The sequence below is a fragment of the Primulina huaijiensis genome, chromosome 2 (genome assembly GCF_012295235.1).
Source record: "Primulina huaijiensis isolate GDHJ02 chromosome 2, ASM1229523v2, whole genome shotgun sequence".
Classification (NCBI taxonomy): Eukaryota; Viridiplantae; Streptophyta; class Magnoliopsida; order Lamiales; family Gesneriaceae; genus Primulina; species Primulina huaijiensis.
The window spans coordinates 21,303,921-21,331,894 of record NC_133307.1 but is presented as its reverse complement, the minus strand read 5'-3'; the positions used below and the strand labels follow the sequence as shown (position 1 = coordinate 21,331,894).

The window sequence follows — 27,974 nt, the reverse complement described above, 5'->3', positions numbered from 1 at the left end:
AATTCATGCTATTTCTTTGGTTTTCTGCTTAATTCCTGTGTTACATGAGATTCTCTTCATGCTATTTCTTTGGTTTTCTGCTTAATTCCTGTGTTACATGAGATTCTCTATGCGACATAACGGAGATGTAGATAGCGTCATCATTTCTGTTAATGGATGATGTAAACTGTTTGATGAAATGTTTGAATTAGTTTTATGGGCCGCACTGATTATTGTCTTGGATTTCTCATCTCCCTGCTGTAGGTTTTATAGGCCAATTAATATTAACCTTCCCAGGGGCATTTTTGTGTTCCCCGCTCATTTCTGTGATTCGGGTTTGCACGAGTTCAGCTGGACCGATCAGTTTGTTTGTTTGTTTTTCCCCTTTTTTATGCTTTGGTTTCTGTCGGTTGTGAGTTTTATGTTAATTTAGATGTGGTCTGATCGGGTGTTAGTAAATATCGTTAGACATTAAATATATGGCTGATCTAAGATATGAAAATTGAAATTTATGAATTTGTTTGTCTATATGATGTTTGAAAGTTGTTTGAATAAATCAATTTGTATGATGTAAATTCGGGTTCTAAAACTGGTTATGTGTTTTCACATAGTTAACAAAATGATGAATATTGTGGCGTCACTCCAGAGAAGGTTGAGCATCCGGGATTTGATCACTAGCACTCCCGTCTATAATTCTGCTAGTGGTATGATTTTGCTCTTGCTTTTTTGTAATAGCGGCTCATGTACTTCGCATTGCTATATATGGTGAATAATTATCCGATTTGTACTATCCAGATGTATCTGGAGAGGGATTAAGCTTAATTTTCAGGCGTTGGGCTACTAAAAAGACGGCAGGATCTACAAAAAATGGCCGTGACTCACTTCCCAAAAGTCTCGGGGTTAAGAAATTTGGTGGAGAGGTGAGCATCAGAGCACGAAATGGCGAATGAACTTTATTACTGAATTATGCATGCAAATCTTAATAACAAGGAGTCCCCCTCAATTATTTCAGACCTAAAGCATCCGTGTAAAAATATAAGCTTTTAATTATAACCTTGGATTAAATTTATGGCTCAGCTGAAAATAACATTTATTTAACCATCCCTTTCTTCTAATTGAATTTATAGGTCTTTTAAACTACAAAATTAGTGACAAGCGCCACATGAGATATTGGATATTTGGATGTGTGAGTGCATAAATCTCTAGTTCTTGAACTAAGTAAGGATACAAGTACGAATGCACGACGCTGCATCTCTTGATGTGAACTGAGTATCTTAACCTTTATAGCCATCCTTCCTTCTTCCTATCACAAAAAATCTTGAATTTTACAACGCAATTTCACTTTGGGTGCAGAGAGTGATACCTGGAAATATAATTGTTCGTCAAAGGGGAACTCGTTTCCATCCTGGAAATTATGTTGGAATTGGGAAAGATCACACTCTCTATGCTCTAAAGGAAGGTTGTGTCAAGTTTGAGCGGCACAAGCTAACTGGTCGCAAGTGGGTCCATGTTGAGCCTAAGGAAGGTCATGAAATCCACCCGGTATATCTGGGTGCTGGTGCAGCTTCAAAGACGAAGACAACTGCTTGACTTTGTTCCTCATCTGATACACCAGTACAGAATGCTTACTTTTTCACAAGATTTTGCTTTTGAATGCTTTGAATCCAAAAGAAAATTCATTTTCTGCTGACTACGTGACGATTTTCCTGCTCTATTAATTATGACCTGTTGGTTATACTTAGTTCACGCCGTTAGGCTTGTGTTTGAGTTATAATTTTGAAAGGATGCAAGTTCTCTATCTAATTGAATCGGCCACATTCAGATACAGAAAGCTCGTTCTAGGGGGTGCAATAAGTTTAGGTAATCAGTGCAGTGTGTGTATGATGTCTCTCTATTAGGGTTCATAAGGCATTTAACGTTCCGTAATAGATTTAAGAATCGTTATATGTCTCACTTGGGCTCCACAACTAAATTTAACGTGGTCAACGATCTTAGGAAACTCTCCAGTCCAGAAGATAGTCCCACGGGTTAGGACTCTAGTAAACATGGAGTGATGTGCGTGAGTCAAAATTTTTCTGAATATTCTATAACATGAATATGTACAGTCTATACTAAAACTATCCGGTTGGTCACTAAATACATCGCATCATTTGTAAGTATATCAATATCAGTCTGTTGGCTGTGCATCCCTTATACCCGATTCAAATCTTCTTCGTCTCTCAACTTCATCAGCGACCCTCGAGTGAAATTCATCATCTGTACTTGCCAACATGCATCGTAGCTTAAAATTTATTCGATTTTCCACCATAATCTTATGCCTTGGGATTATTCGTTCTTCAAGTGAATAGCTGAAAAACCTGCAAAATTTCAGTATACAATTTTTCTTATTACGGTCACCGGGGGTTTGATTTTTAATTCGTTCTCTATATAACTTTTATATCAGTTGTATTTTCCGGCTAACACGGCTCATCCTTTTCGATGAAAATATGGCCATTAATTTCTCACTTACAATCCGCTTCTCGTTTTTTCACTACTACAATTTTACAAAGTATAGGTCGATATTTGAGACTTCCCATTCGAATTTCCACAGAAGGGTTGAGAGTAAATATCGGCTCAATTTGGATTTATTCGAATATGAATCTCTGCATATGTTAATTTGACTAGATTCAAACTAAACTAGGGTTGTATACGCAAATGGGAAAGTATCACTTTCAAGATCAAATGAAAGTAGTTGCATTATTGGTGGAGTGATACCTGGGAAATTCGATGAGATCTTGCAAAGGCTGTACCATCATTCTCCGAAGGTAACGATATTTGGGTCGAAGGATGTCTATATTGTATCGCAGCAGCATTGGAAAATCCGCAATCATCTCACCCAACTCTGGTAACTTGATTCCCAGTGACAGAAAATACTTCACATTGTTATCAAGTTTATTGGCTATGCTGCATCCTAAAAGTTCCGGTGCCAATGCAATCACCTTCCCAATGTCCCGTTGGGAAACCCCGGCGTTCGTCAACAAGAAAATGACCTGCAGATTAATATCATATTTTAGGTATGAAGATCATTAGAATTTCTGAGTAAAAACAATAAAATTCAGAAGAGACATCACACCAACAAAGAAAGGAAAAAGGATTAGAAGATGAGATGTACCACGGGTCTAATCTTCTTGTATAGACTGTATGTCATCAAGGAGGGAAACCTAACGAGCATGTTGCCGATGGCATCATGTTGAACTCCAATATCTCGTAAAAATTGAACCTGCAAAAACCATTGAAGTAAATGTTAACATATAGTACCTGAGCGGCACTAAATGCCACAAGACACGAATTACGTGGGATAGTTATCCTCTTATGGTGTCATGACTTTGGTAGTCAATCCCAATTAGTTTTGAGAAAGGGTCGTTATAGATGGGAATTCGGTAGGTTCGGTTATCGACTAGGCTGAGTTTTTTCAAACTCAGAAATAATTGAGCTGAACTATCATAAAAAGACAAACTATCGAAGTAGTCAAAATATTCAAGATAACCGAAATTTGAAAGACAAGAAATTTCCTCTGAGTTAGGTTCAAGATATTTGCTCATCATTCTGATCAGCCTAGGAAAAAGTAAATGAAAGCAAACTAAAATAACCCACCTGAGGTACTGAATTAACTTTGGTTCAATGTGTTGGTTCTGTTCACCCAAAACTTTTCTTACCCCTATGTTCGATCAATGACGCGATGAGTGATGTAGGAGGTGTTCTGATTTTGGATTCTGACGCTTTAGGAGGGAATTTGGGAGTAGTTAAATATATTAAATTTTCCTTGATCTACTGAAGTACCATCTCTTTCCCAAATTAAATTACAGATAATGCGACATCAGCAAGCAAGGCATACCTTCGGGACAATGGTGCTTTCAAGATCAATGCAGAAAATAATTGGTTTTACAGTTAGGATTCTTCTCATGCCATCTTTAGAAATTCCAAGGTAATAAAAGTATTTAACGAGAGGAATCCACCGTTCGTTGATGCTACATGCCATCAACTGTGGTTTAAATGCTAATAATCTCCCCACATCTTCATTATCAAGGCCAAACTCCTTCAAATAAGCTACCTAGATAAATAAGAAATAATCGTCAGATGTGATTAAATATTGGGAGTTTTATGTGCATGAATAATAAATAAACTAAGCATTTGCTGAATATTTGGGATCAATATGTTGACTTCGAGTACAAAATAAGCACACATTTATAAAGTTATGGCTTGTGAAACTTCACAAATTCATAGAAAAATCCACACAATGATGAGAAAATAAGCATGATAATGTACTGGCTCTTCGAAAAGCATAGAACTTTAGGTACCTTTTTGTTCATCTCTTCCATAGAAAGGGAACCAAGAACCTTGGGACAGTCAAAAAGCATCGTTCCAAAGTCATTTTTATCCATGCCCATATTCATGTAAAACTCGACACGAGACCTCAGTTCTTCCATGCTAAAACACAGTACCTCTGGACATCTGCTCACTATGTAACCCATCCAATCCTGCCTCACACCATTGCTCTCAAGATACATAACAATTTCATCTAATTCTTCCAAGTCCCGTTCCAGTACAGTTTCTCCAGCTCGGGTCATAGCAACTCCGATAAATCTCCCTTTAACATGAATTGACTTCAGCCATTCAGCTAACTTTCTGATGGAATCAACATTTCCTCTTGAAGCACATATCAACTTCCCAATTTGGGGATACGACAGTGAATTATATTTCAACCACCTACATGAAATTCATAATCAAAATTCAGAGTAGGAATTTCCGCTTTTGTATCAGACAAACTAACTCATTTCAGATTCAAAGTTAGATGACCAAAGGTGATATTCATATAGCAGGCATTTCTGTTTCTGTATCATCCAAACTCATTCAAGATTCAGAGCTAGATGATCAAAGGTGAAAGATATAATTCACAGTAACGTAACAACTTCTTGTACTTGGTAGTAGGAGCTTATCCAACTGATTTAAGAATTTTATAAACAAGCAACCAAGGGTGCATTTGTGAGATGAATTTGAAATCCATAAATTTCGATTATATTTTGTTATTAACAATGAAACACTAGATCAAATATTAAACTCATAGCTTACTTATTTATACATAAGTTAAAAAAAAAGAATAGATTTTAAATGATACCATTATTAGGATAAATTCACCTAATTAACATGAACCATGTATAAATATAAAGGTAGATTTGAAGTTCATGGTCTTGTTTATTACATTTGACATTCATCAATTCAAATGCAACGCAAAGGTATTTTGTATTTTGAGGCAAAATAACATGAAATCTATTTTTCCCTCCCGAAAGAGCAACACCTCTTTTGTCACTTAGAGGTGCAAAAGGCCAAGCCATCAGTTATAAGCAGCTCAATCAAAGCCTAGTCAAACCGAGCTTTTTTATTCGTCGTCACTCGAACTCGAACTATTACAATTATTTATTATTTATTTATTACAATTATTTATTATTTATATATCACAAATAAAATGTTGAACCCACTTTGGTCATTTTAGTTTTGAGCTTGTTGGAGCTCGAGATTGAATAATGCTCGAAAAATTGAACCAGTGGAGTTCAAGTAACTCGAACGTACATCAAAGTTGAGCGCAAAATTCATTTCCCGATTGGATGAGTTGAGCACCAAATTCATCACTCGATCAAGCTCTAGCTCAAGTCAATGTACCCTGTAGGTATTAGAATTGAGCCCCAAACTAACTGTTGATTTGAAGTTCGAGAAAAGTTTTGAGCTTGAGCAGCAAGTTGTTCTTCTTGATATATTTTAGCTAAACAAGTCATAACTATCTATTCACCTTATAAGAGGAACAACACCAGATTCATTAATGAACGCCTTGGCACGATTATTGTACGAGCAACCAGAGAATTCAGGCAACTGCTTCATGGAAGCAGCCTTAATCATGACACAATCAAGAAAATCAGCCAACTTCGAAATCAAATTATCAGAATAAGTGATTCCAAACTTCCCCTTTTTCATAGCCTCTTTGAAAACCTCCAAAGTCACTTTCCTCCGGATTTCAAGTGCCTTCATAAGCATTTCATCATCTACATCATCAGCAACATCATCAAGTCTAGTGTTTTCCGCTTCAAAAACAGTCTTTACAAGCTGGGACGAATTACTCACGAAAATGGAGCCCGGAAACTGTCGGGGTCTTTTGTTAAGTAATGATAATTCCAATAGCTTCTCTTTATCTTCTTTCGAGAATGGCAGATGGTGTTCTTGTCTTTGCGACGGCGGCGGATGTGGGTTTTGCTGATCTTGGGGTGAGAGGTGGTGGAGGAGTAGGGCCGTGGACTTGGCGTTGTGGGTCCGTAGAGAGTCATCTTCAGTGCTCAGTGATGCGTCAGCGGGGACCGGGGTTTTTTCTTGGTCTGGGAGGGTATGATGGCGGTGGTGGAAAGATGTGCAAGTGTGACGGAAATGGAGACGTTTGGAGGCGACAGGAAAGAGATATAGATTGGTGGCGCGTGGAGAAAGCCGGCGATCTTGGTGGCGGATGACGGTGGCGATATGGTGGTTTTGTGGTTGGAATGCCTGCATTCTAGTGTCGAAGCAAAGTGGATAGAGAACGATTGCAAACGACATAATTTATTATTAAGTTATTAGCGAAATTCCTTTTTTTTTGTTGAGAATTTTAATTTTAAGAAAAAAGATTTATGAAAATTCAAATACAGGTTAATATTGCGGAGAGTTTAACGAGAAGGAAGAAAGCTGATCTTTCATATACCAGAAGAATAATGAATGGAATATTGAAGTTTACAAATCACTTTCTTAATTATATATTTTGGTTTCTAACTTCTTGTAACTAACTGCTAATTGGTGTCTCTAACTGATATTAAGGCTAACTAAGCTACATCATCCGAGTTCACTCTAATAGCCCCTCCTCAAGATGGACTATAAATGTTTTTTTATAGACATCTTGGACATTAAAGAGGAGATAGTGGAGGATGGGAGAGGCTTAGTAAACATGTCTACGAGTTGTAAATGAGAATTGATTGGCAATAGTTTGATGAAGCCTTCCTTGATCTTATCTCGAATGAAGTGGCAGTCGATCTCGATATGTTCGGTTCGTTCGTGGAAAATAGGATTGTTGGCTAGATGAATGGCGGACTGATTGTCACAAAAAATGACAACTGGTGTGACAATGTCGAACTGTAAGTCCTTGAGCAATTGTATGAGCCATAATATCTCAGTGGTTGTGGTGGCCAAGGCTCTATATTCCGCTTCAGTTGAGGATCTAGAGACTGTCAGCTGCTTCTTTGTTTTCCACGATATGAGAGCATCACCAAGGAATACACAGAACCCAGTCACTGATTTTATGGTGTCCTGACATGCTGCCCAATCAGCATCGGAGAATGCCCGGCGCTGAATTGGTGAAGAAGCTGAGAAGAGAAGTCCTTGACCGGGATTGGATTTTACATATCTCAAGACATGATGGATGTCATGCAAATGGGAGGTACGTGGTGTGGCTACGTATTGGCTGAGTTTATGTACCGCAAATGTTATATCAGGTCTCGTTAAGGTTAGGTATAAAAGGCGTCCAATCAGACGGCGGTACGCGGTGATGTCAACGAGGGGATCACCACCAGCGGAGGTAATGTGAGAAGGTGGTTCCATTGGCACAATGGCAGGTTTACATGCTAGAAAACCCGTGTCGTCGAGTAATTGAAGTGCATAATTGCGTTGAGAGAGGTAAATTCCACTCGATGATCGAGCTATTTCAAGGCCAATAAAGTATTTTAGATCACCCAAATCTTTAAGTTTGAACTTACCTTGGAGATCAGATTTAAGCTGCTGGATTGCGGTAACAGAAGGCCCTGTGATGATTATGTCATCGACATAAACCAGTAAGGTGATAAAGCTATGTCCTGAACCTTTAGTGAACAAGGTGTTATCAGATATGGACTGCACAAATCCTGAGTCCAGCAATGCGGCAGAAAATTTCGTGTACCATTGTCTTGATGCTTGACGGAGTCCATAAATTGACTTATGTAAACGACAAACAAATTTTTGTCCTGCTTGGCAAACTGAAGAATGAGAGTTATACCCCAGGGGAAGATCCATATAGACCTCTTCGGAAAGATCACCGTTTAGGAAAGCATTGTTGATGTCTAACTGAGCGAGATGCCAATTTCGGCTTGCCGCTAAGGCAAGAATGACTTTGATTGTGGCAAGCTTGGCGACTGGAGAAAAGGTCTCGAAAAAATCCACGCCTTCCTGTTGAGTGTAGCCCTTGGCCACCAAACGAGCTTTGTATCGAGCAATGGAGCCATCGGAGTTATGTTTTATTTTGTATACCCAACGACAACCGATAGGATGTTTGCCCGGTGGGAGTGGCACCACTGACCAAGTGTTGTTTGCATCCATGGCAGCAAGTTCTTCCCCCATGGTTGTTCTCCATTGATCATACTTAATGGCTTGATGGTAAAACTGAGGTTCATCTTGAGACGATATGGTGAGTGCCAAATTACGATACGATCGGGAGAGTGCCGCATAGGAAATGTAGTTGCTGAGAGGATATGTATATGTGGAAGAAGGGGTGGAATTATGTTTGATCATGTGGCAATGATAATCCCGTAGACAGGAGTGTAGTCTTGAAATTCTCGTTGAAAACGAATGGGAACTAATTGCGATGGTTCAGTGAATGCTTCCGTAGGTTCATCAGAATTACCTTGTTCGGGTTGTATAACTGATGGCATATTGCTGACTGCATGATCAGAGGTGTCCAATGGTGCTGAGTGAGGAATAACAAGTTCTGGAAATGGATCGACATCCTTGCTTTGAGGTAGACAATGGAAGGGGAAAATTGATTCTTGAAACTTGACATCACGTGAGATGAATATCTCTTGGCTCTTAATCTCCATCAGCTTGTAGCCCTTTATTCCAGGAGGATATCCTAGGAACACACATACATGAGCTCTCGGCATGAATTTATCTCGATGTGTGGCTAAGGTGGATGAAAAAGCAAGGCATCCAAATGCTCGAAGGTGCGATAATCCACTTGTTGGTGGTAGAGTAACTCATATGGCGACTTATTCCCAGTCCATGGTGAGGGGATACGGTTCATCAGATATGTAGCTGTCAGTATGCATTCACTCCAAAAACTGATAGGGACCCGAGATTGGAAAAATAGTGCTCGTGCCACATTGAGTAAGTGTTGGTGTTTCCGTTCTACAACATAGTTTTGTTGAGGAGTTTGAACGCATGAGAACTGATGAATGATACCCTTTTGCTGACATAATTTAGTGAAGGTGAGCTCTTTAGCATTATCAGTGCGGAATGCCTTAATTTTACTACTGAATTGTGTCTCAACCATAGTGCAAAATCTTGAAACAACCTTTGTTGCTTCAGATTTATGTTGGATAAGAAAAACCCATGTAAATCTTGTACAATCATCAACCAAAGTAAGAAAATATCGGTGATTATTGAATGTAGGAACATGATAAAGTCCCCAAATGTCACAATGTATGAGTTCAAAAGCAATAGAGGACATTCTATGAAGAGAGGCAAAAGGTAAACGTTTCTGTTTTGCTAATGGACAGATGGAGCAGATATCTTTGCTACAAACAACATCTGGTTCAAGTTGTAAACTAGATTTTAAAGCATTCATGACCTTCTGTGAAGGGTGTCCAAGTCTCTTGTGCCAAGTTTGACTTCCAACTAGATTTATGTGGTGATCGAAACCCATTACATCCGAGTCTAGAACATATAGCCCTGCTAGTCTTTTACCCTTTCCAATCACCTTCTGTGTGTGGGTGTCCTGGATCATAAAAGAATCACGGTAGAAACTTATCATAGTTTGTGTGCGGGCAAGTAGACAGCTGACGGACAGTAGGTTAAATTTGAATTCTGGAATATAGAGAACATATGAAAGAATCAAATTTGTTCCCAACCGAACATCACCACAAAAGTGCACCTCCACATGATCATTATTGGGCAGAGTTACTCTTGCATCATGTATTGCCTTAAGTGAAATAAAAGTATCTTTGTTGGAACAAATATGTTTAGATGCACCGAAGTCCACTATCCAACATGTAGCAATATTCAATGCATTTGGAATCGATATGGAGAGGCAAGTACCTGTGATGGGAGGAGAGCTGGAGTTTTCCAGTGGGTTGATTTTCTTGTCTGCCAAAGAGAGTTGTTGGATAAACATGGTCATTAGTTGTTCCATGTGACCTTTGTTGATATTCTGGAAAATATTGGTGTAATCTTGGGTTTCAGGGACATTTGTGTGATCAGACACATGATTGACAGGAGCAACTGAGTTTCGAGAGCCAATCTTGAAGCGAGTTTTGTATCCAGGTGGGTAACCATGTATCTTATAGCACGTATCAATTGTGTGTCCTGGAACATTACATGTTGTGCATTATGGCCTTCCTTTTCTGATATTTTTGTGGTGGTTTTCGATTGCCCAGTTGTGCCTGAGAATGATCAGTTTTGAGTGTAAATTCCATACCTTGATTTGGCATGATGGTGCTTTGATGTCCTCCAATCTCCCTGTGTCGCTCTTCTTGAACAATTAGAGCAAAGACTCGACTGATTGATGGCAGAGGTTCATGAAGTAAAACTTGACTTCTGATGTGAGTGAACGATTCATTGAGCCCATGAGAAATATCATTGTATAATCCATTTGAACGTACGTCTAAACATTTTTGATTCCGTCGCAAATGCATTTCCCACAATTACATGTGGGGCGAAAATGATTCAGCTCTTCCCAGAGAGCCTTAAGTTTGGTGAAATAGACGCTAACCGAATCTTGATCTTGCCGAAGATTGAGAAATTCGCGATGGAGTTGGAAAATTCTAGGGCCATTGCTTTGTTGAAATCTTTCCTTAAGATCGTTCCAAATTTCCGCAGCTGATTCCGCAAATAGAATACTGGCTGAGATATATCTAGAAACAGAATTCAATAGCCATGAAATGACTATGTTGTTGTTACGACTCCAAGCGTTCAGCAAATTTGATTCAGACTCTGCTGGCTTGGGAATGGATCCATCAATGAATTCAAATTTGTTCTTGACTGAAAGTGCAATCTTCATAGCTCGGCTCCATGAAGCAAAATTGTCACCTGTGAGTGGTTGAGAGACAAGCGTGACTCCTGGATTATCAGAATGATGGAGAAAATATGGAATCGATGGATCGTCAACCACAGATCGAACCGGCAAATTCCAAGTTGATGAGCTTGTGTTCGCCATGAATTCCTAAGCCCTTGATCCAAATGAAAACAGACGAAGATGAAACAGATCAGCGAAAATGTTCAACTGATTATTGAGCCAACTCTGATCGACTTGAGTTGGTTATTTCCGAAGAGCAGAGCGGTTTTGCTCTGATACCATATTGCGGAGAGTTTAACGAGAAGGAAGAAAGCCGTTCTTTCATATATCAGAAGAATAATGAATGGAATATTGAAGTTTACAAATCACCTTCTTAGTTATATTTTGGTTTCTAACTTCTTGTAACTAATTGCTAACTGGTGTGTCTAACTGATATTAAGGCTAACTAAGCTACATCATCCGAGTTTACTCTAATAGTTAATTATTTTTTCTAACACTGTTAGATTATAATAAAATTCGATTTAAAAAAACCTTTGAATGAATATTGTGAATGTTTTAACAACAATATTTAATAATTTTCTTAAATTTTTTAATAATTGTAGCAGGCTATAACCTTTAAAAAAGAATATATAATAGAGAGCGGAAAAAAAAATAGATCTCGTTAAAATTAAGATTTAGACCTAATTCAATCTTAAAATAGATCTCGTTAAAATTAAGATTTAGACCTAATTCAATCTTAAAAACTATCTCAAGTCTCAACTACCAATGACCTTGGCATAAGCATCTGCATCAGCAACTGCTTTGATGAGTTCCTCAACTTTCGATTCTTCTGTCTTCGAATAATTCTCAAGCTGCTCAGCACTATGTATAAGGACAGTTCCTTTTGTTTATGTACCTGACGTATCAACAGATGAAACGATGAAAAGATGGAGAAAAGACAGTTAAGAAAAATAGATTTAATGAGAAATTCAGGATATAAGAATAATTATTGAGATTATTTTGAACAAAACTCACACAAAAACTTTCTTGAGATACGGCTGACGAGTTAATTTTGAGACGGAGCTCCAACTCGATCCAATTTATGAAAAATATTATTTTTAACATTAGATATGAAACATATTGACTTATCTTATATAAATAGATATGTAAGAGACCTATTCCAAAATTTACGTGATGTTAAGAAATGAGTTTAAACTATTCGAGTTTTGGCTCATATTATTTTCATATATATTTTCGTTTTAAATTTTCATCACACACAATTTTGAAAGCCAAATCGACTGAATTTCTAAGTACAACTTCAATTGTCCAATACTAGTCTACTTCTTATTGTATGATTTCATGCAAGTATACAGTGGCGGAGTCATAGTAATAACATCACCCAAATTTTTACATTTTCTACTATCAAATATGTTTCTTTTTACACAAAACTCCCGTGATACGGTCACATGGGTCAATTTTGTGAAACATATATTCTATATGGGTCACTCACGAAAAAATATTTCTTTTTATGTCAAATATATTACTTTTTATTGTAAATATGGACATGATTGATCCGTCTTACGAATAAAGATCCGTGAGACCGTCTTATGAAACACCTACTGTTCTTTTTATATATATAAGCATAGAACAAAAATATACTTTACTGATATATGCTACATTTAANTTATGTCTTTATCTTTATTAAATAATAATTTTGATACATGTCTTTTTGTTTATTTGTTTTTTTTTTCATTTATCAATTAATGAAATCTAAAATAAATTGAAAAAAATGAAATTTAGTCTTATTTTTTGAAAAGAAATTTACAGTACTCTATATTTTTTAAAAAAACTTTATCTTTAATAAAATTTAAATTAATAGTATTAAATTTTTTTGTTTTTGTTTTTTGTTTTTTCACAACTATTAATGAATTCTAAAATAAATTGGAAAAAATTCAAATTTAACCACCTTTTTTGTAATGAAATTTACATTCCATTTTTAAAAAATTAACTATATCTTTATTTTAAAAATATTTATCTTTGTTTGATTTATATTTTTTTCTTTTGTTTGATTTATGAACTCTATCTTTATTTTTTGGATGTCCATGGTTTGATTTCTATTTTTCCATTAATTAATAATTTTACAATAAATCGAATGAAAGTGAAATTTACAGTCTTGATCAAAATTTTATAGTTCTCTAATTTTTTAGTAGATCTTTTGTAAGACGGTTTCATAAATATATATCTTTAATATGGGTTGACTTTTTTTTATTAATTAATGTTAATAATTTTAAAATAAATCGAAGGAAGATGAAGTTTATATTCTTTTTCAAAATTTTATAGTTTTTCAATTTTTGAGCAAGTATTCTGTGAGACTGTTTCATTGTGTGTGTGTGTGTTTGTGTGTGTATATATATATATATACATCTGAGACGAGTCGACTCAGTCATTTCTCGAGTGGAAACAATGTTTTTCATGATTCGGGTCGGATAGGAAAATGTTTCACAAAATTGAACCGCGCAACAGTCTCATAAGAGTTTATGTGCCAATTTTATTTTTAATTTAAGTAAATTAACATATATGATGACCTAAATAATAATAATTAATACATATGTCTTTGTTTGTTTGTTTTTTCATCTATTTATTAATAGATTCTAAAATAAATGGAAGAAAAAAAAATTTAGCCTCCATTATTTGAAATGGAATTTATATTCCATTTTTTAAAAAAACTATATCTTTAATTAAATTTTAAAATAATAGTAATAAATAAATGTTTTTTTATTTGTTTTTCCTCAGCTATTAATGACATCTAAAATAAATTGAAGAAAAATAAAATTTAACTACCATTTTTTTGGAATGAAATTTAAATTTAGCTCTCATTTTTTTAATGAAATTTACACTCTTTTTAAAACAAAAAAAATTATATATTTAATGAAATTTAAAATAATAATAATAAATTCATTATTTATTGTTTTTTTCAGCTATTAATGAATTCTAAAATAAATTTAAATTATTTAAATTTAGCTACTATTTTTAAAAAAATGGAATTTATATATATATATATTTATAATATATATATATATTTATAAAAACAAAATTTTTAATAGAATTTAAAATAAATAGAAGAATAATAAATTTTACACTTTATTTTTTAAAAAATAAATTATAGCCTTATTTTAAAAAATAATTTTCGTTTGATTTCTCTCTCTCTTTTTTTTTGATTTATTAACTCTATCTTTATTTTTTTGGATATCCCTTTGTTTGATTTTTTCTCATTAATCAATGAATTTAAAATAAATCGAATGAAAATTAAATATACACTCTTGTTCAAAATTTTATAGTTCTCCAATTTTTGAGTAGGTCTTCAGCAAGCTGGTCTTATGGATATATAACCTTGAGATGGGTCGATCCAGTCCATTTTCGGTGTGAAAAACAATGTTTTTTCATGATCTAGGTAGATATGAGATATGTTTCAAAAACTTGATCCGTGAAACAATCACATAAGAGTTTTTATGCCAATTTTTATTTTTAAATTGAGTAAATTAACATTTATGAATAAAGTAAATAATACACGAATAATAAAGTTGAAAATTGTAATAAAATTGTGTGAATTTACATATATGTCATTATCTTCGCTAAATAATATTAATAAATACATGTCTTTTTTGTTTGTTTTTTCATGTATTGATAGTGAAAATTAATCTTTTAGTTTAAACATTTCTTGATCTTCATGTCAAAGTCATAATTGTACCTAATATATGACTTTAATTTTTTATAATTGTGATCTGTCGTGCAAATCCATATACTAAGCTAATGGTGAACATAATATGGATTGCACTGACATGGTTTCAATGAGTCAAACCGTAAAACCTTATGCATGACAAACATAAATAATTGATTGGTGCCATAATAGAGCACTTCGAAAGAATCAAAATGAGTTTAAATTGATTTTATTTGTAATAATTACTCTTATAAACATGAAAGTGATAGAAAATGAGGAATAAGATTAAATTCAAATCGTTTTTATGTGAAACAAATTACTCTTACATCTACAATTACTTAAAATGAATTATAAGATTTTTAAAAATTTTATGTTTTTAAAATTTTTTTTTGCTCAAAAAATAAAAGTTTTTAAAAATGTTATAGTTATCTTCATGTTTTATGTCATGTCAAACTTCCATCGATGAATATTTGTAGAACTTGTAGCTATTTTTTTAAGAACATGGTTTATGTATATAATTTTGTAACTTCAAATTATATCATGAGAAATTTAAAAATTATGGTTGTTTAAAAAAAATTTAATTGATATATTTGTTTTTTGGTTTATTATTTTGAATAATCATAGTCTGACTATATTATTTTTAAAATTTTAAGAATGTTATAATAAAATAGGTGTCAGAGTGTTAGTAAGAATATAGTTCTGATTATAGATCACATTAATAAATACTATTGTATTTAGACAAAATATTTCGACAATATATATTTATATGTATATCAATATTAAAACAACTTAATTATATTAGTTTTCAAGAACTCAAGAAAAAATAAAATCTGAACTTTATCGAGGTATCGTAGATTGAATCAATTGTTGAAAAATAAAATATAGTGAGAGTAATGTGAAAATTGTTCTCTTCGTGTAATCCTTGTATATTCTATATGTGCATATATTCTAATATGAATAAATATATACCTTTAGATGTAATCTTGAGGTATGTAACGTCAAAGGGTAACATAAAATTTTCCGCCTTTTGGAAATTTTTTAATTTAATTGGCATATCATATATTGAATTTTCACGGTTATTTAATGCTTCGTGTAGATAAAAACAGGACAGTAGCGTTTTTCAATCTGAAATTTTTTGACTCAAATGTCATCATTCACTTATCATGTGTTTGGTGTGGATGATTAAGATTGTGATAGGCCCGTTCAGCCCACACCCAACCCGCACTCTATATATTATTATCCTCTTGTTGGTGGTTATATAATCTTTTGGGGGAAACGTGATGATGTTTGATTAATTTAAATTTTTCTTTAATATCCTAAAGTTTAAAATAATTATAAATTCAAAAATTTAATAATATTTAAATATAATTTTTAATTTGATTAATATTATAAATAATTTAATTATTATCGATCATATTTTTATTATTATATTTTTAACCGTAATATTATAATTGTTATTAACTATTATTTAATATTAAAATTTGTATTGATATTTTAATTGTCACAATAAATACATATTTATGTTATTATCAAATTTTAATTATTTTCTATAATATTAATCAATTTTTTAGTTTTTTTCGGAAATTGAAATTAATGAAAATTTAATAATTAATATAATATTTTAATTTTATTTATACCTTTTTAAATCAATTAATTCTAGATATTTTATTTATTTTTTCAATTATTTTAAGAATATATTATTAATTAATATATGATGATGGCATTTTATTAAATAATTAACAAAAATAATCAAGCAAATTAAAATCATGTTAAACATCATATAATTTATCATAATGTGTTATTTATCATTACTTTTTATTTTATAATCACTCTTATTATATATCATTTACTTATCCTATCACACGAACCAAAATAATGTTAATATAATCTTGTGTTAGATGATGAATATTTCTTAGAATATATAAAAGAATATTTACGTAGATTATATGTTTCATAAATATATATTAAACTGCATGTAAAAACTCGATTCAAAGCAGGGACGGAGCCACCCCAAAGGCTGGGGTGGGCTCCAACCCAGGCTATATTTTTGGGTCTAATTAGTAGTATGGATTGAGCTTTCTTTTTTTTTTTCTTTTTTTTTTAAGTTTTAGCATTGTCTTTTTAATTTACTAAAATTTTTTAGCCCATTTCTTGAGGGTTTTTTTTTTCATAGCCGTTCCCCCAAAATGGAAACAAGAGGATGAGAGCTGCTAGTCTGCTACTGGTTGGAAATTTCACGTGAAGCCTGTTGTTCCCCCCACAACTTTCGTTGGCTCAGAGGTCAGGTTTGTTCCCATCTCAATACCAACCAATTTACTATCAACAGTAAACATATTACTCTTCCAGAAATGGATGGTCTCGTCATTGTTGCCTTTCTTGATTTTAGATCAACGTTTTCAAAAACATCTTTTATTATAATTTATATGAGTAGGTCTCTTGTGATAGTTTATATGAGTATCATGCCTTTTAATAGGAACAACCTGATTTTATGATAATTTATATGAGTAGGTCTCTTTTGAGACAATCTCAAGAATCTTTATCTGTGAGACGGGTCAACCATACCGATATTCACAATAAAAAGTAATACTCTTAGCATAAAAATTAATACTTTTTCATGGATGATCCAAATAAGAGATACTTTTAGCATAAAAAGTAATATTTTTTCATAGATGACCAAAATAAGAGATATGCCTCAGAAAATACGAACCTTGATACCGTCTCACACAAGTTTTTGTCATTTATATTCTCATGTATTCAGAATCTTTTAATTTTTAATTATCTTGAGTAAAACAAATCAACGAGAATATGCTATTTTCTAATTTCAAAAACAAGTGCACCCGTTTTCTCCTTTTTATTGGGAGAAAAGAATTTTTTAAATTATTATTTATGTTTTTGTCTATCCAGTATTAAAAGTTTTGATTCATTGCGGTAATTTTGATTATTTTTTTATATTTAGTTTTATTTTATGATAATATTGATGTGACATCGTAAAATTATGGTCATGTCAACCACAAAATCAAAATATTCAGAAATTAAAATGAAGTGTTTTAATACCAACATCTTATAAGTTATGAACTAAATCCGACAAATTACTAAGGAAAACAAAATATTTTCCCGTTTTAATATCACCAAATTAGAAGAGTAGGTCTCTTATGGGACGGTCTCACTAATCTTTATCTGTGAGACAGGTCAACCCTACCGATATTTACAATAAAAAGTAATACTCTTAGCATAAAAAGTAATATTTTTTCATGGATGACCCAAATAAGAGATCCGTCTCACAAAATACGATCCGTGAGACCGTCTCACATCAGTTTTGACCGAAACAATTAAATCCTATTCAAATCCAAAAAAAATTGTCGCTTTGGAAACAAAGTGCGTTGAGTAAAAAAGAAAAAGGGGAACGAATCTAACTTTTGCCTATAAATACCATCACCTCCTCCAATGCATTCATTCCTGCAATTCCTACCGTTTATTCCATACTGCAAAAGAACTCACTCTCAAGCTCCTACCTTTTTTTTTTACTTCTCTGATCTCTCCAGAAATGGACATCGCAGTTCATTCACGCTCTCTGTTCAAATTCAAGGCTCGCTTCAAATTCTCATAAAAATTGTGGAAATATATAAGCCAAGAAAGAAACCCTGAAATATAATTGTAAATATTAGTCTACGTACGTAGATAACTCTTAAGTCTCAAGAAATGGATTCACTAAAGTTTCGTGATGTAAGAGTGGAAAAATCCCATGCAATTTCAAAGTACTGTAGGATTCTGAGAATTACGACTCTGTTTCGGTTGGTGGAGCTTTTTGTTTTCTTGGTCATCGTCGTTCGATTCTGCTCACAGTTCCATTTTTCTGTCAAGTCTTGGGGAGAACATTTCAGGGGTATTCTTCTGACTTTGATAAGCCCTAGATTTGTTTTCGTGATCGGTAACGTGATTGTCGCCGTTTTGCTGTTGAAATCAGGGAGATTTTCAGCTGAAAATAGCGGAAAGGGGCCCGATATTTACGACGAGTACGTGGAAAAATGCCGCAGAAACCATCAATCTAGCGGTAACGAGAAACTAAGAGACATGGGAATGAACAGAAGTAAATCAGAGAAAGTGTTGAGAGTGGCGCACGTGGATGATCGCTGCCGTGAGTTGAGACGAAGCGTGACGGAGAGGTACTGTCAGAGAACTGCGAACAGCGGGAGGAAGAACGCGGCGGCGAACGGCGGCATCACCTCGTACTGCGCGGAGGACGAGATGAGTAGCGCAGAGTTCCGGCAGGCCGTGGAGGCATTTATCTCTCGGCAGCAGCGGTTGTTGAGGGAAGAAGAAGCACTTTCCGATCTATGAAAGTAGACTTTCATGCTCTTGATGGATTTCAAAACGAAGAAATGCGTGTATTAGAACTCTTTCACTGTTCTAGAACGTTGTAAATCAATGGAGTTCAAAATGAATTTCTGTCTCTTTTTGTTTTTATTTGGATTAGTTAATGATATTTCGAGCTAGAATCAAATCAATTACACAAGACAAATGTGATACTCTTTGTCTCACATTTTAAAAATTAAAAATTTAAAATGAGCTTAGAATTGACTTCTATAGCAACTTGGGTTAATCATTTTTGTAAAGCGAGGACGAATACGAAGTAGTTGCTATAGGGGCTCATTGTGCAGTCACGCGGATCCGGGTCCGGGCTCGGGGCGTAACAGATTGGTATCAGAGTTGGTCACCGGCATAGAACACCGGGAAATAAGTGCTATGCAGGGCAAAGTGCTACGTGTATGGGAGCCACCTCTTGAACATACGGGGTAAAGTGCTATATGACGGGAGCCACCTCTTGAACCTGTAGGCTAGGAGTCACTTCTAGATTCTCGACATTGGTGGATCGAGGGGTCAGGCCGCGACGAGAACGTCGCGTTCTGAAGGAGGTGTGATCCCACATCTTAAAAATTAAAGATTTAAAATATGTTTATAATGTGCTTGTGGACTTCTATAGCAACTTGTATTAATCATTTTCGTAAAGCGAGGACGGATACGAAGTAGTTGCTATAGGGGCTCATTGCGCAGTCACACGGATCCGGGCCCGGGCTCGGAGCGTGGAAACAAATATCTCATTTTACTCTACATTCCAATTATCGTTCTTAATTTATTCCATCGGTAAAATTGCAATTTTTATCTTGTATTATTTCTCCCCATTTTTTGAGAGTCAACTATTTTTTTTATAAAAAAAACAAATATTGTGTTCAATATTAGAACCGGATAAACTCCAATGATATGATGACTAATTCTTAATTAAGATTAGCATTAGTTATCAAAACCACACTTAATAAAAAAAGTATAAAGCCACAAGAACAAATTAAAGGTAATTCTATACGATTTGTCGAATGACTCAGCCCTTACACAGCAGAATTGATACAAAGAAAGTGGCTTTATATTAATTATATAGTTATCCAAATGAAAAAAAAAATTAATTCTATTGTGAAAACTTTCCCACGATGAGTTTAATGTTTATGGTCTACAATTGAAGGATTGTCGTCAACATGATTTTCTTAAAAACACGACTTTAACTTTGTTTCCCACTTTTCAATCCACTTTTTGTCGAGGGATATTTTAAATGGACTAAAATCACTGCGTCAAACCACTAGCTAATTAGTAATGCTTAATGATAACATTTGGTCACTTTTTTAACTCTGAAGGATCTAACATAGGAATGAAAGTATGACTTGATATTCCAAAAGTTTATTGTTATTAGGAATGGTGCGATTTAATCGTAGAGAAAGAGAGATGCATATATGATAGCAGAGGCCACGGCTCATCTTTATCAACTTTTTTTTCCTTTTGATTATATAGTCTTTCATACCGAAAGAATAACTGTGTGTGTTATAATGCAATAATTATCTCTGTTAGAAGAGTGACCGATACATGACGACACTGAAACTGCTATATGATTTAAAAGTATTTGAGTTGTACTGTTATTAATTATCAGTTATAACTTTTGGTAAAGAAGAAATGACTCGATCCTACACGTCAGTAATTAGACAAAAATAGCCCGAAATTAAAAGGTACTGCATATCAAAACCAAAATTTGAAATTTAATGGACGAAAACTCAAAAGTGGATAAGTTAGTAGACAAATAGATAAATACATACACGCATACTGCATATAATATAAAGTAAGTCTCTTATAAGACCGTTTCGTGGATCTTTATTCGTGAGACGAGTCAACTCTGCCCATATTTACAGTAAAATGTAATATTTCTGACGTAAAAAATGATAATTTTTCATGATGACCCAAATAGAATATCTATTTCATAAAATTGACTAATGAAACCGTCTCACAAGAGTTTTATGTATAATATACATATGAATTGTTTGGTGTGCATGATAAAGGGTGATTGATTTTTAATCCTTAACTTATTATGTGTTTGGTATGTATGATTAAGATTGTGATAGGTCCGTTCAGTCCGCACCCGACCCACAGTGTATGCATTATTATCCTTTTGTTGGTGGTTATAATCCTTTGGGGGAGAAGGTATGATGTTTGATTAGTTCAAATTTTCCTTTAATATCTTAAAGTTTAAAATAATTTTAAATTCAAAAAAATTAATAATATTTAAATATAATTTTTAATTTGACTAATGTTATAAATAATTTAATTATTATTGATTATATTTTTATTATTATATTATTTTTAACTGTAATATTATAATTGTTATTAACTAATATTTAATATTCAAATTTGTATTAATATTGTAATTATTACAATAAATGCATATTTATGTTATTATCAAATTTTAATTATGTTCTATAATATTAATCGATTTTTTAGTTTTTTTTCGGAAATTGGAATTAATAAAAATTTAATAATTAATATAATATTTTAATTTTATTTATAATATTTTAATTTTAATTATAATTTTTTAAATCAATTAATTCTAGAAATTTTATTTATTTATTCAATCATTTTAAGAATATATTACTAATTAATATGCGGATTGTGTTCCTTCTCTTTTTTAGCTTTTGATCAATCCGAGTGAATTAATATGCGGATTGTAAGTTTCAGAATCTGCCTTGGGAATTTATGCCTTCTTCTTGGGGTTGATATTCAATATTTACGTCTAAAGGTAGGAAGGAGAAACAGTTTTCGTATTACACTATTGTAATTGGAGGTGTACAAATAAACGTGGGTCCAATGTGTATTTTATGCATGAGTAGGTCTTTCATAATACGGTCTCACAGATTTCTATTTGTGAGACGGATCAATCATGTCCGTATTTACAATAAAAATTAATATATTTGACATAAAAAGTATTACTTTTTCGTTGGTGACCCATATAGAATATCATTTCACAAAATTACCCGTGAGATCGTCTCACATGAGTTTTTGTGTTTATGCATGACTTTAATTAACCCTTTGGCTAATTAAACTCTAAACACATGGAATTAGAGAAAGATAATTAATTAAATTGGTGATCAATCAAACAATTTAGTCTCTTCTTGTTGGAACGGTGCATCACATGTATAGATTATTACATATAGGAAACAAAATGATGCATTGAAAAGTGTGTGTTTGCGATACTAACTGTTCGCCTTGTGAGCAATTATAAATGGACAACAAAATCAGATTAACTTATTGAACGAATTTTACTATTGTCCAATTTTAATATATTTGAGTGATAGTCTAAATATGTATCAAGGATTGGCAACAGCAATAAAAAAAAGAATATAATTAATAATAATAATAAAAAGTAGACATATTTTGGGCTTTTTTTTTTATTAAATAATATAAAAATTTCAATAAAAATTACCCAAATATTTAAAAAAGAAATTATAATAAAATAGGGTCCTAGACCCCAACCATGGGATTGCAAACAAATCGAGCAGGTTCGCGAGCTATCGAGCTGGCTTGATAAATATTTGATTCGTATTCGAACTCGAACTCGAACCGAACTTAAGTCAAAATTGTTTTATTCGATAGTTCGCGAACAATTCGCAAACAATAATATTTTATATGTATAGCTTGCGAATATGTTCGAGCTTTCAAATATTCATTCTCGAACCTTAATGTTTGGAAAATAGTTCGAATAGCTTGCGAATATGTTCGAACATTTCGAGCCAAACTCAAATATAATTTCAAGCCGAACTCGAGTCAAAGAAATTAAAATTTTTCAGCATCGAATCGAGCTCGAATATACTTAATTTGATTCGACCTCGAGCCTTAAAATTTTAATAATATTCAGCTCAGTTCAGTTCATTTACACTCGCGCACAGCCTCTTGAAAAATAAAACAAGGGACCGGGTCACAACTAGGGATGACAACCGAGGGGTGTTATTCTCCCAAACCCCGAGACCCACCCCGCCAATAAAAGCTACCCCGACCCGCCTGTTTTTTGGACACGCCCCAAACCCGTCAACTTAATAATATATATTGTTATTATTATTATTATTATATTTATATATAGATAAATATAATATATTACTAGTGCACTCGTGCTCGAGATGCGTGTGTGTACAACATTTATTTATACAAATGACATATTTAATATAATCGCATAATCATTATCTAAATAATAATTAAAAATCATATCAAAATTTTTTGAATCAACTCGACTAATAAATGATCATGATCATGATTCGTATATATAATATTTATTATTTTACACACGCATTGCATCTGCGTCATTCCCTAGTTGTGAATTAACAACTTCTCATTTTATTCGACGTACTTTATAATCTTCCAAATATATATATAAACATAAAATAATATGACAATTTACAAGGAAATATCAAATTTCTATCTCAAAAGGTTTGGATCTCATATTTTGTACAGATCGATTCCTGTTTTGAGTACTTTCAGTTTCAGAATTCATTTTTTTTTTAAAAATTGTTATCATTTTGTATTGTGGCATTTTTACACATTTTCATTAGGGTTATCCAAGAATTGTTAGAGAGACGTCCATTTTTTTTTCTTCCGAAAATTACCCTTCTATTATATTTGATTTCATGTATATGTTAGTAATTTTATATTATTCTCGCCAAAATTTTCCTTATTTTTTTTATCTAACTGTTATAGTTATTTTAGATGTGAAATTCATAGTTAAATTAAATATTTGAGAAAATTATTTTTTATATAGAAATCATAACAATACTAATTATTTGAAAAATAAAAATATATTATTTATATATAACTTATAATATTAAATATATTATATTATATACACATATCGTTTGTGCGATGATGCTTATAATAGTTAATAATTAAAAATATATGTCATCCATCTCACTGTGCACAAAAATCATGTTTCACGAGTCAATTTCTTGATACGAAACTTATATTCAATCTAATCCATAAAAAAAATTATTTTATGATAAAAATATTATTTTTTTGCTTCAAATATTAATCGGATCGATTCATTATACGAATATAGATATTCGAAACTATCGCATAAAAAACTCACTCCTCCCTGTGAGTACTTTTATTTTATTTTTGGAAAACTAAATCCCAAAATAATAATTTGACATCCGATACATTCTGATCACTATCTGCTGCATGCACAATGATTGAGGGAGTAGTTTTCAAGGAACCCACTAAAAATTTCATTATCTATGAAAATGATATGATAATAAATTGAATGATATAAATAATAAAAACTTATTTTAAATTTTATGGATCTTGTTTAATTGAGTTGATGAGATTATATAGATAGATAATATTATGTATTGAATAAGTAATATCTAAATTGTAGTGATTTCGCTTTTTTATGCAGTAACTTCGAGGATTCAATGAGAGCAGAGGTGAGTTTCTCCATTTCTCCTCGCGCGTTTTAGCGTTTGTATTCGTTTATGAATGATATGATCGGCTGTCTTTTGATTGCATAAGTTGATCATACTGTTTTATATCGTAGTTATCTTTGTTTGATGCTTGAATGGATTATTGGGAAATTGTAGATTTTTTAGTTTCTAACCGAAGAATGAGCTTTTGTTTTGGTTCCTCTTGTGTTTTCTGGTTGTGGTTCTTTCTTGTTTCTCTTTTCTATTTTAGTTATTGAATTGGTTTATAAATTAGATTTTGGGAGTTCTGACCACGAAAGTGTCATCCATCCCCTTGTTCTTTTGCGGAATGTTTTGTTTCACGTAATCAGGGGCGGATTATGTGCGTGAGCAAGAATGGGCTTTTGCCGGCAGACTCTTGCCCATATATTTGCTCAATTTTTTTTACATATTACAAATATTTATGGCTCATATTTTCTATAATATAAATATGTAATACTCTTTAACACATTACATATCATAAACTCTCTGTCCTAGTTTTTGTCAGACAACTGATCACAGTCAGCTGATCACAAAAAAAAAAAAACTAATGTCAATCTTGAAAATAATATATTAAGGAGTACAAAGGATACTAGGCTATACACCGTGTGATCTCTGTAACCTGTCTCCACTTTATGGTCAAGGTAAGCAAGGATTGAAGGTTCAATCTCTAAGTAACTTCACCAATAGTGATGGAAAAGGAAAATATGTCAAAGATTCTGAAGTTGCTGCAAAGAATGAATCTTCTGTTGCAGAGAATGATCCACTCTTTGGTATTTATCTACTCTGATACGGATAATATTAAATTAATTTCTGCATCAAAGTATTTTAGACGTATTATAGGAAGATGTTTGATATTTCAATCCTTCGCAGTTGGATTTCTATTTTAAAATTTGCTTATATATTGTTATGATGATTATAAGGTTCATGACATAGCTACCTGTAAAATATGTATATAATATACATATTTTCTTGATGACGTTTTAGTACTTTTAGGTATTTTAGAAAGCAGTTTATTTTCTAATTATGATTGTTTTGGTTTAAGTTATTTATTTGTGTGTTATATTATTCCGCTGCGTGTTTTTACTAGGTATTACAACATTTGAGACAACATTTAAATATGGACTCGATATGTTGCAGGCCATCAATATGGACTGCAGTTCCCACCATCAAAATTATGTTGCTTCCTCAAGACAAGCTGAGTCAAAAGACCAAACATCGAGCTGCCTGACATAAACTCGGAGAATCCCATCCCCCTTTGCCAGCTACTGTAACTTCATCCCAGAATGTGGACGCTCTATCATCAAGGACTCAAAGTTTGGAGATGGACAAACTCCTGACATATACCAAGCAGCCTAAACAGTACACCCTGTAACCCAGATAATTCTCTTGTAGCCAATCCAGGAAACAGATGAGTGAAACGACTTAAATGGAGCTCTTCAAACTCCACCGCCCAAGGCACAAATAGCTCAATTATCCAATGAGATTTAAAACTTGGGTTAGCAGATGTACCTGCCATGTTGACTAGCTGAACATTGTAAGCTCCCAACATCTTTAAACTTTCCACATGTTGAGCAGATGTGAAAATTGAGGCAGTGGTTGCATTAATGTCCCTCTGTGTGAGTTAACAGTGAAGCCTCTGCTTATGCAACATCAGTTAAATTTGCTGACGGAATTCTGATTTTGAGGATTATCTTTGTAAATCCTGTCACTCTGTCTCTTCTTGCCATTGTTGGCTTTGTACAGCCTGTGAGTCGGAGGATATCCAACAAGCTTGTAATAGAATTCCTTAGTGTGACCATTCCAGTGGCAGTAGTCACATGTTTTTAATTATTCGACTTGCCTTGCACTGAGAAAAACGTATGAGGTGCCTATTATGTTTGTTTGAAAATATGCCCCAACAAATATGTAAGTATTTTATGAGACGATTTCACATATTTTTATTCGTAAGAAGGACCAATCATGTTCATATTATAATAAAAGTAACATGTTTTTGTGAGTGATCCAAATAAAAGACTCATTTCACAAAATTAATTCATAATACCGTTCCACAAGAATTTTTGTGAGAATTAATATATGTTACCCACTTTCTAATTTATAATTATATATCGAGTGGAAATAAATCAATAATACATAATTAAAGTTGTACGAAGTTTTCATGAAGCAATAATTAAAGACGATTCATTTTCAAAATTTTAGTCGGAGATTTCTTGTTTGTTTAAAGAGTAATGATACATGTACAACCAAATTTGTACAACAATTCTTACAACACAAAAAATTCAATACAAAAATTTCATTTATCAACATCTCATGATAAATTCAATGTAAAACCTCACGATATAATAACAAAATCTCATGATTTAATTGTTGTAAATATTGCTGTACGATATTTTGGTTGTACCTTTAGCATTATTCTTGTTTAAATGCATAAAAAGAAAGAGTTAAAAAGAGTTATCTTTATCTCTTGAAGGAAAGCTTAAAAAGATTAAGTTCGTTAATTTATAACTTGTAGTTCATCTTATATTAAAGTCTTAAATTTGAAACTAACTTTGAGGTTCGAGATTTAATTGTAAGATTCTCCTACCCCAATTCAAAAAAAAAATTTTAAAGTTCTAACAAGGTGTGATTAATTACGTTAACTTTATTCATACTAGTATTCCGTGGCACACATATTAAATTTTTTAGTATTATTTTATTAGGATATGACACTTATAAATTAGTGCTTAGATAAGATTTAACCACATGATTTGAAATTTTAGGTAAATTATATTAGAAAAGTTGGAGAAAAATCAGAAAAAGATATGTACAAAAATACTAATAAATTTACACCAGCAAATTAGCTAACAAATATTATGAAAATAAAATTGTTAAAAATACCGAATTTTCAGTATACTGAAGATTTCAGTACGACACAGTAACGATACTGAATTTTTCAGTTTGATAAAATTATGAAATTTGAAGTTTGGGTATATACCAGAATACCTACCGAAATAGTATATAAAAATTTAAAAATATATAATATTTTTAAACAATAATTTATAAAATTTTAAAAATATAATGTTTTTNTATATAAAAGTTTGAAAATTCTTAAAAACATATCAAATATGAGTAAATAACTGTATGTATACACTTACGCACGCACAAGAAATACCATTTGAATATTTATAAAAAGTTATATTAAATAAATTTAATTGATTATAGACGAAAGACGCGACAAAAAACTTTTAATGGTTTCTTGGAGACATAACAAAGAGATTAAAAACCAACCTCTTTTTTTAGATTAAAAAAAAAAAAAACTACCTCCTATTTTTAATAGAAAGTTTTCTTTTTTGGTTGATATGCCTCTAAAAAGGAGCGATAGTCACGTCCTTACTAGGGTTATTATGTACTCTTCGTTACATTTATTTTTTTTTTATGT

At 32.7% G+C, this 27,974-nt stretch overlaps 3 protein-coding genes and 1 long non-coding RNA gene across 7 annotated transcripts; 3 read left to right on the top strand and 1 right to left on the bottom strand.

Moving 5' to 3' along the window:
- The first annotated feature begins 29 nt into the window (after positions 1-29).
- LOC140969216 (uncharacterized) lies at positions 30-1,720 on the top strand. 4 transcript variants are annotated; one of them, XM_073430502.1, is made up of 5 exons: positions 30-72; positions 244-342; positions 591-683; positions 775-899; positions 1,333-1,720. In XM_073430502.1, exons 1-5 carry the CDS (start codon positions 45-47, stop codon positions 1,567-1,569), a joined length of 582 nt encoding a protein of 193 aa, XP_073286603.1. In that variant the 5' UTR covers positions 30-44; the 3' UTR covers positions 1,570-1,720. The 4 variants fall into 4 exon arrangements, with proteins under 4 accessions (XP_073286603.1, XP_073286618.1, XP_073286611.1 ...); XM_073430510.1 differs by having other exon boundaries at positions 44-72; positions 244-314; XM_073430517.1 differs by lacking the exon at positions 244-342.
- A 217-nt stretch (positions 1,721-1,937) lies between these two features.
- Positions 1,938-6,583, bottom strand: LOC140969208 (transcription termination factor MTERF2, chloroplastic-like). The gene is made up of 6 exons (XM_073430482.1): positions 5,804-6,583; positions 4,317-4,725; positions 3,854-4,069; positions 3,131-3,238; positions 2,734-3,008; positions 1,938-2,336 (listed from the first exon to the last, which is right to left on the bottom strand). Exons 1-6 carry the CDS (start codon positions 6,547-6,549, stop codon positions 2,147-2,149), a joined length of 1,944 nt encoding a protein of 647 aa, XP_073286583.1. The 5' UTR covers positions 6,550-6,583; the 3' UTR covers positions 1,938-2,146.
- Positions 6,584-18,154: 11,571 nt separating this feature from the next.
- On the top strand, positions 18,155-19,212 carry LOC140959846 (uncharacterized). Its single transcript, XM_073417883.1, has 2 exons — positions 18,155-18,645; positions 18,727-19,212. The coding sequence occupies exons 1-2, from the start codon at positions 18,462-18,464 to the stop codon at positions 19,098-19,100; spliced, it is 558 nt and encodes a 185-aa protein (XP_073273984.1). The 5' UTR covers positions 18,155-18,461; the 3' UTR covers positions 19,101-19,212.
- A 5,223-nt stretch (positions 19,213-24,435) lies between these two features.
- On the top strand, positions 24,436-26,118 carry LOC140962317 (uncharacterized). The gene is made up of 3 exons (XR_012172521.1): positions 24,436-24,541; positions 25,201-25,329; positions 25,697-26,118. It is a non-coding gene; the product is annotated as an uncharacterized lncRNA (long non-coding RNA).
- The last annotated feature ends 1,856 nt before the right edge of the window (positions 26,119-27,974 follow it).

Excerpts from the sequence above, each read along its gene's own strand:
- LOC140959846 (XM_073417883.1), top strand. The coding sequence starts at position 18,462 with ATGGATTCACTAAAGTTTCGTGATGTAAGAGTGGAAAAATCCCATGCA. Across the intron at positions 18,646-18,726 it reads TTGGGGAGAACATTTCAGGG|GGAGATTTTCAGCTGAAAAT; the intron begins GTATTCTTCTGA and ends TGTTGAAATCAG.
- LOC140969208 (XM_073430482.1), bottom strand. The coding sequence starts at position 6,549 with ATGCAGGCATTCCAACCACAAAACCACCATATCGCCACCGTCATCCGC. Across the intron at positions 3,009-3,130 it reads ACAAGAAGATTAGACCCGTG|GTCATTTTCTTGTTGACGAA; the intron begins GTACATCTCATC and ends ATTAATCTGCAG. Across the intron at positions 2,337-2,733 it reads GATCTCATCGAATTTCCCAG|GTTTTTCAGCTATTCACTTG; the intron begins GTATCACTCCAC and ends GAAATTTTGCAG.
- LOC140969216 (XM_073430495.1), top strand. The coding sequence starts at position 179 with ATGTTTGAATTAGTTTTATGGGCCGCACTGATTATTGTCTTGGATTTC. Across the intron at positions 315-590 it reads CGCTCATTTCTGTGATTCGG|TTAACAAAATGATGAATATT; the intron begins GTTTGCACGAGT and ends GTTTTCACATAG. Across the intron at positions 900-1,332 it reads TTAAGAAATTTGGTGGAGAG|AGAGTGATACCTGGAAATAT; the intron begins GTGAGCATCAGA and ends CTTTGGGTGCAG.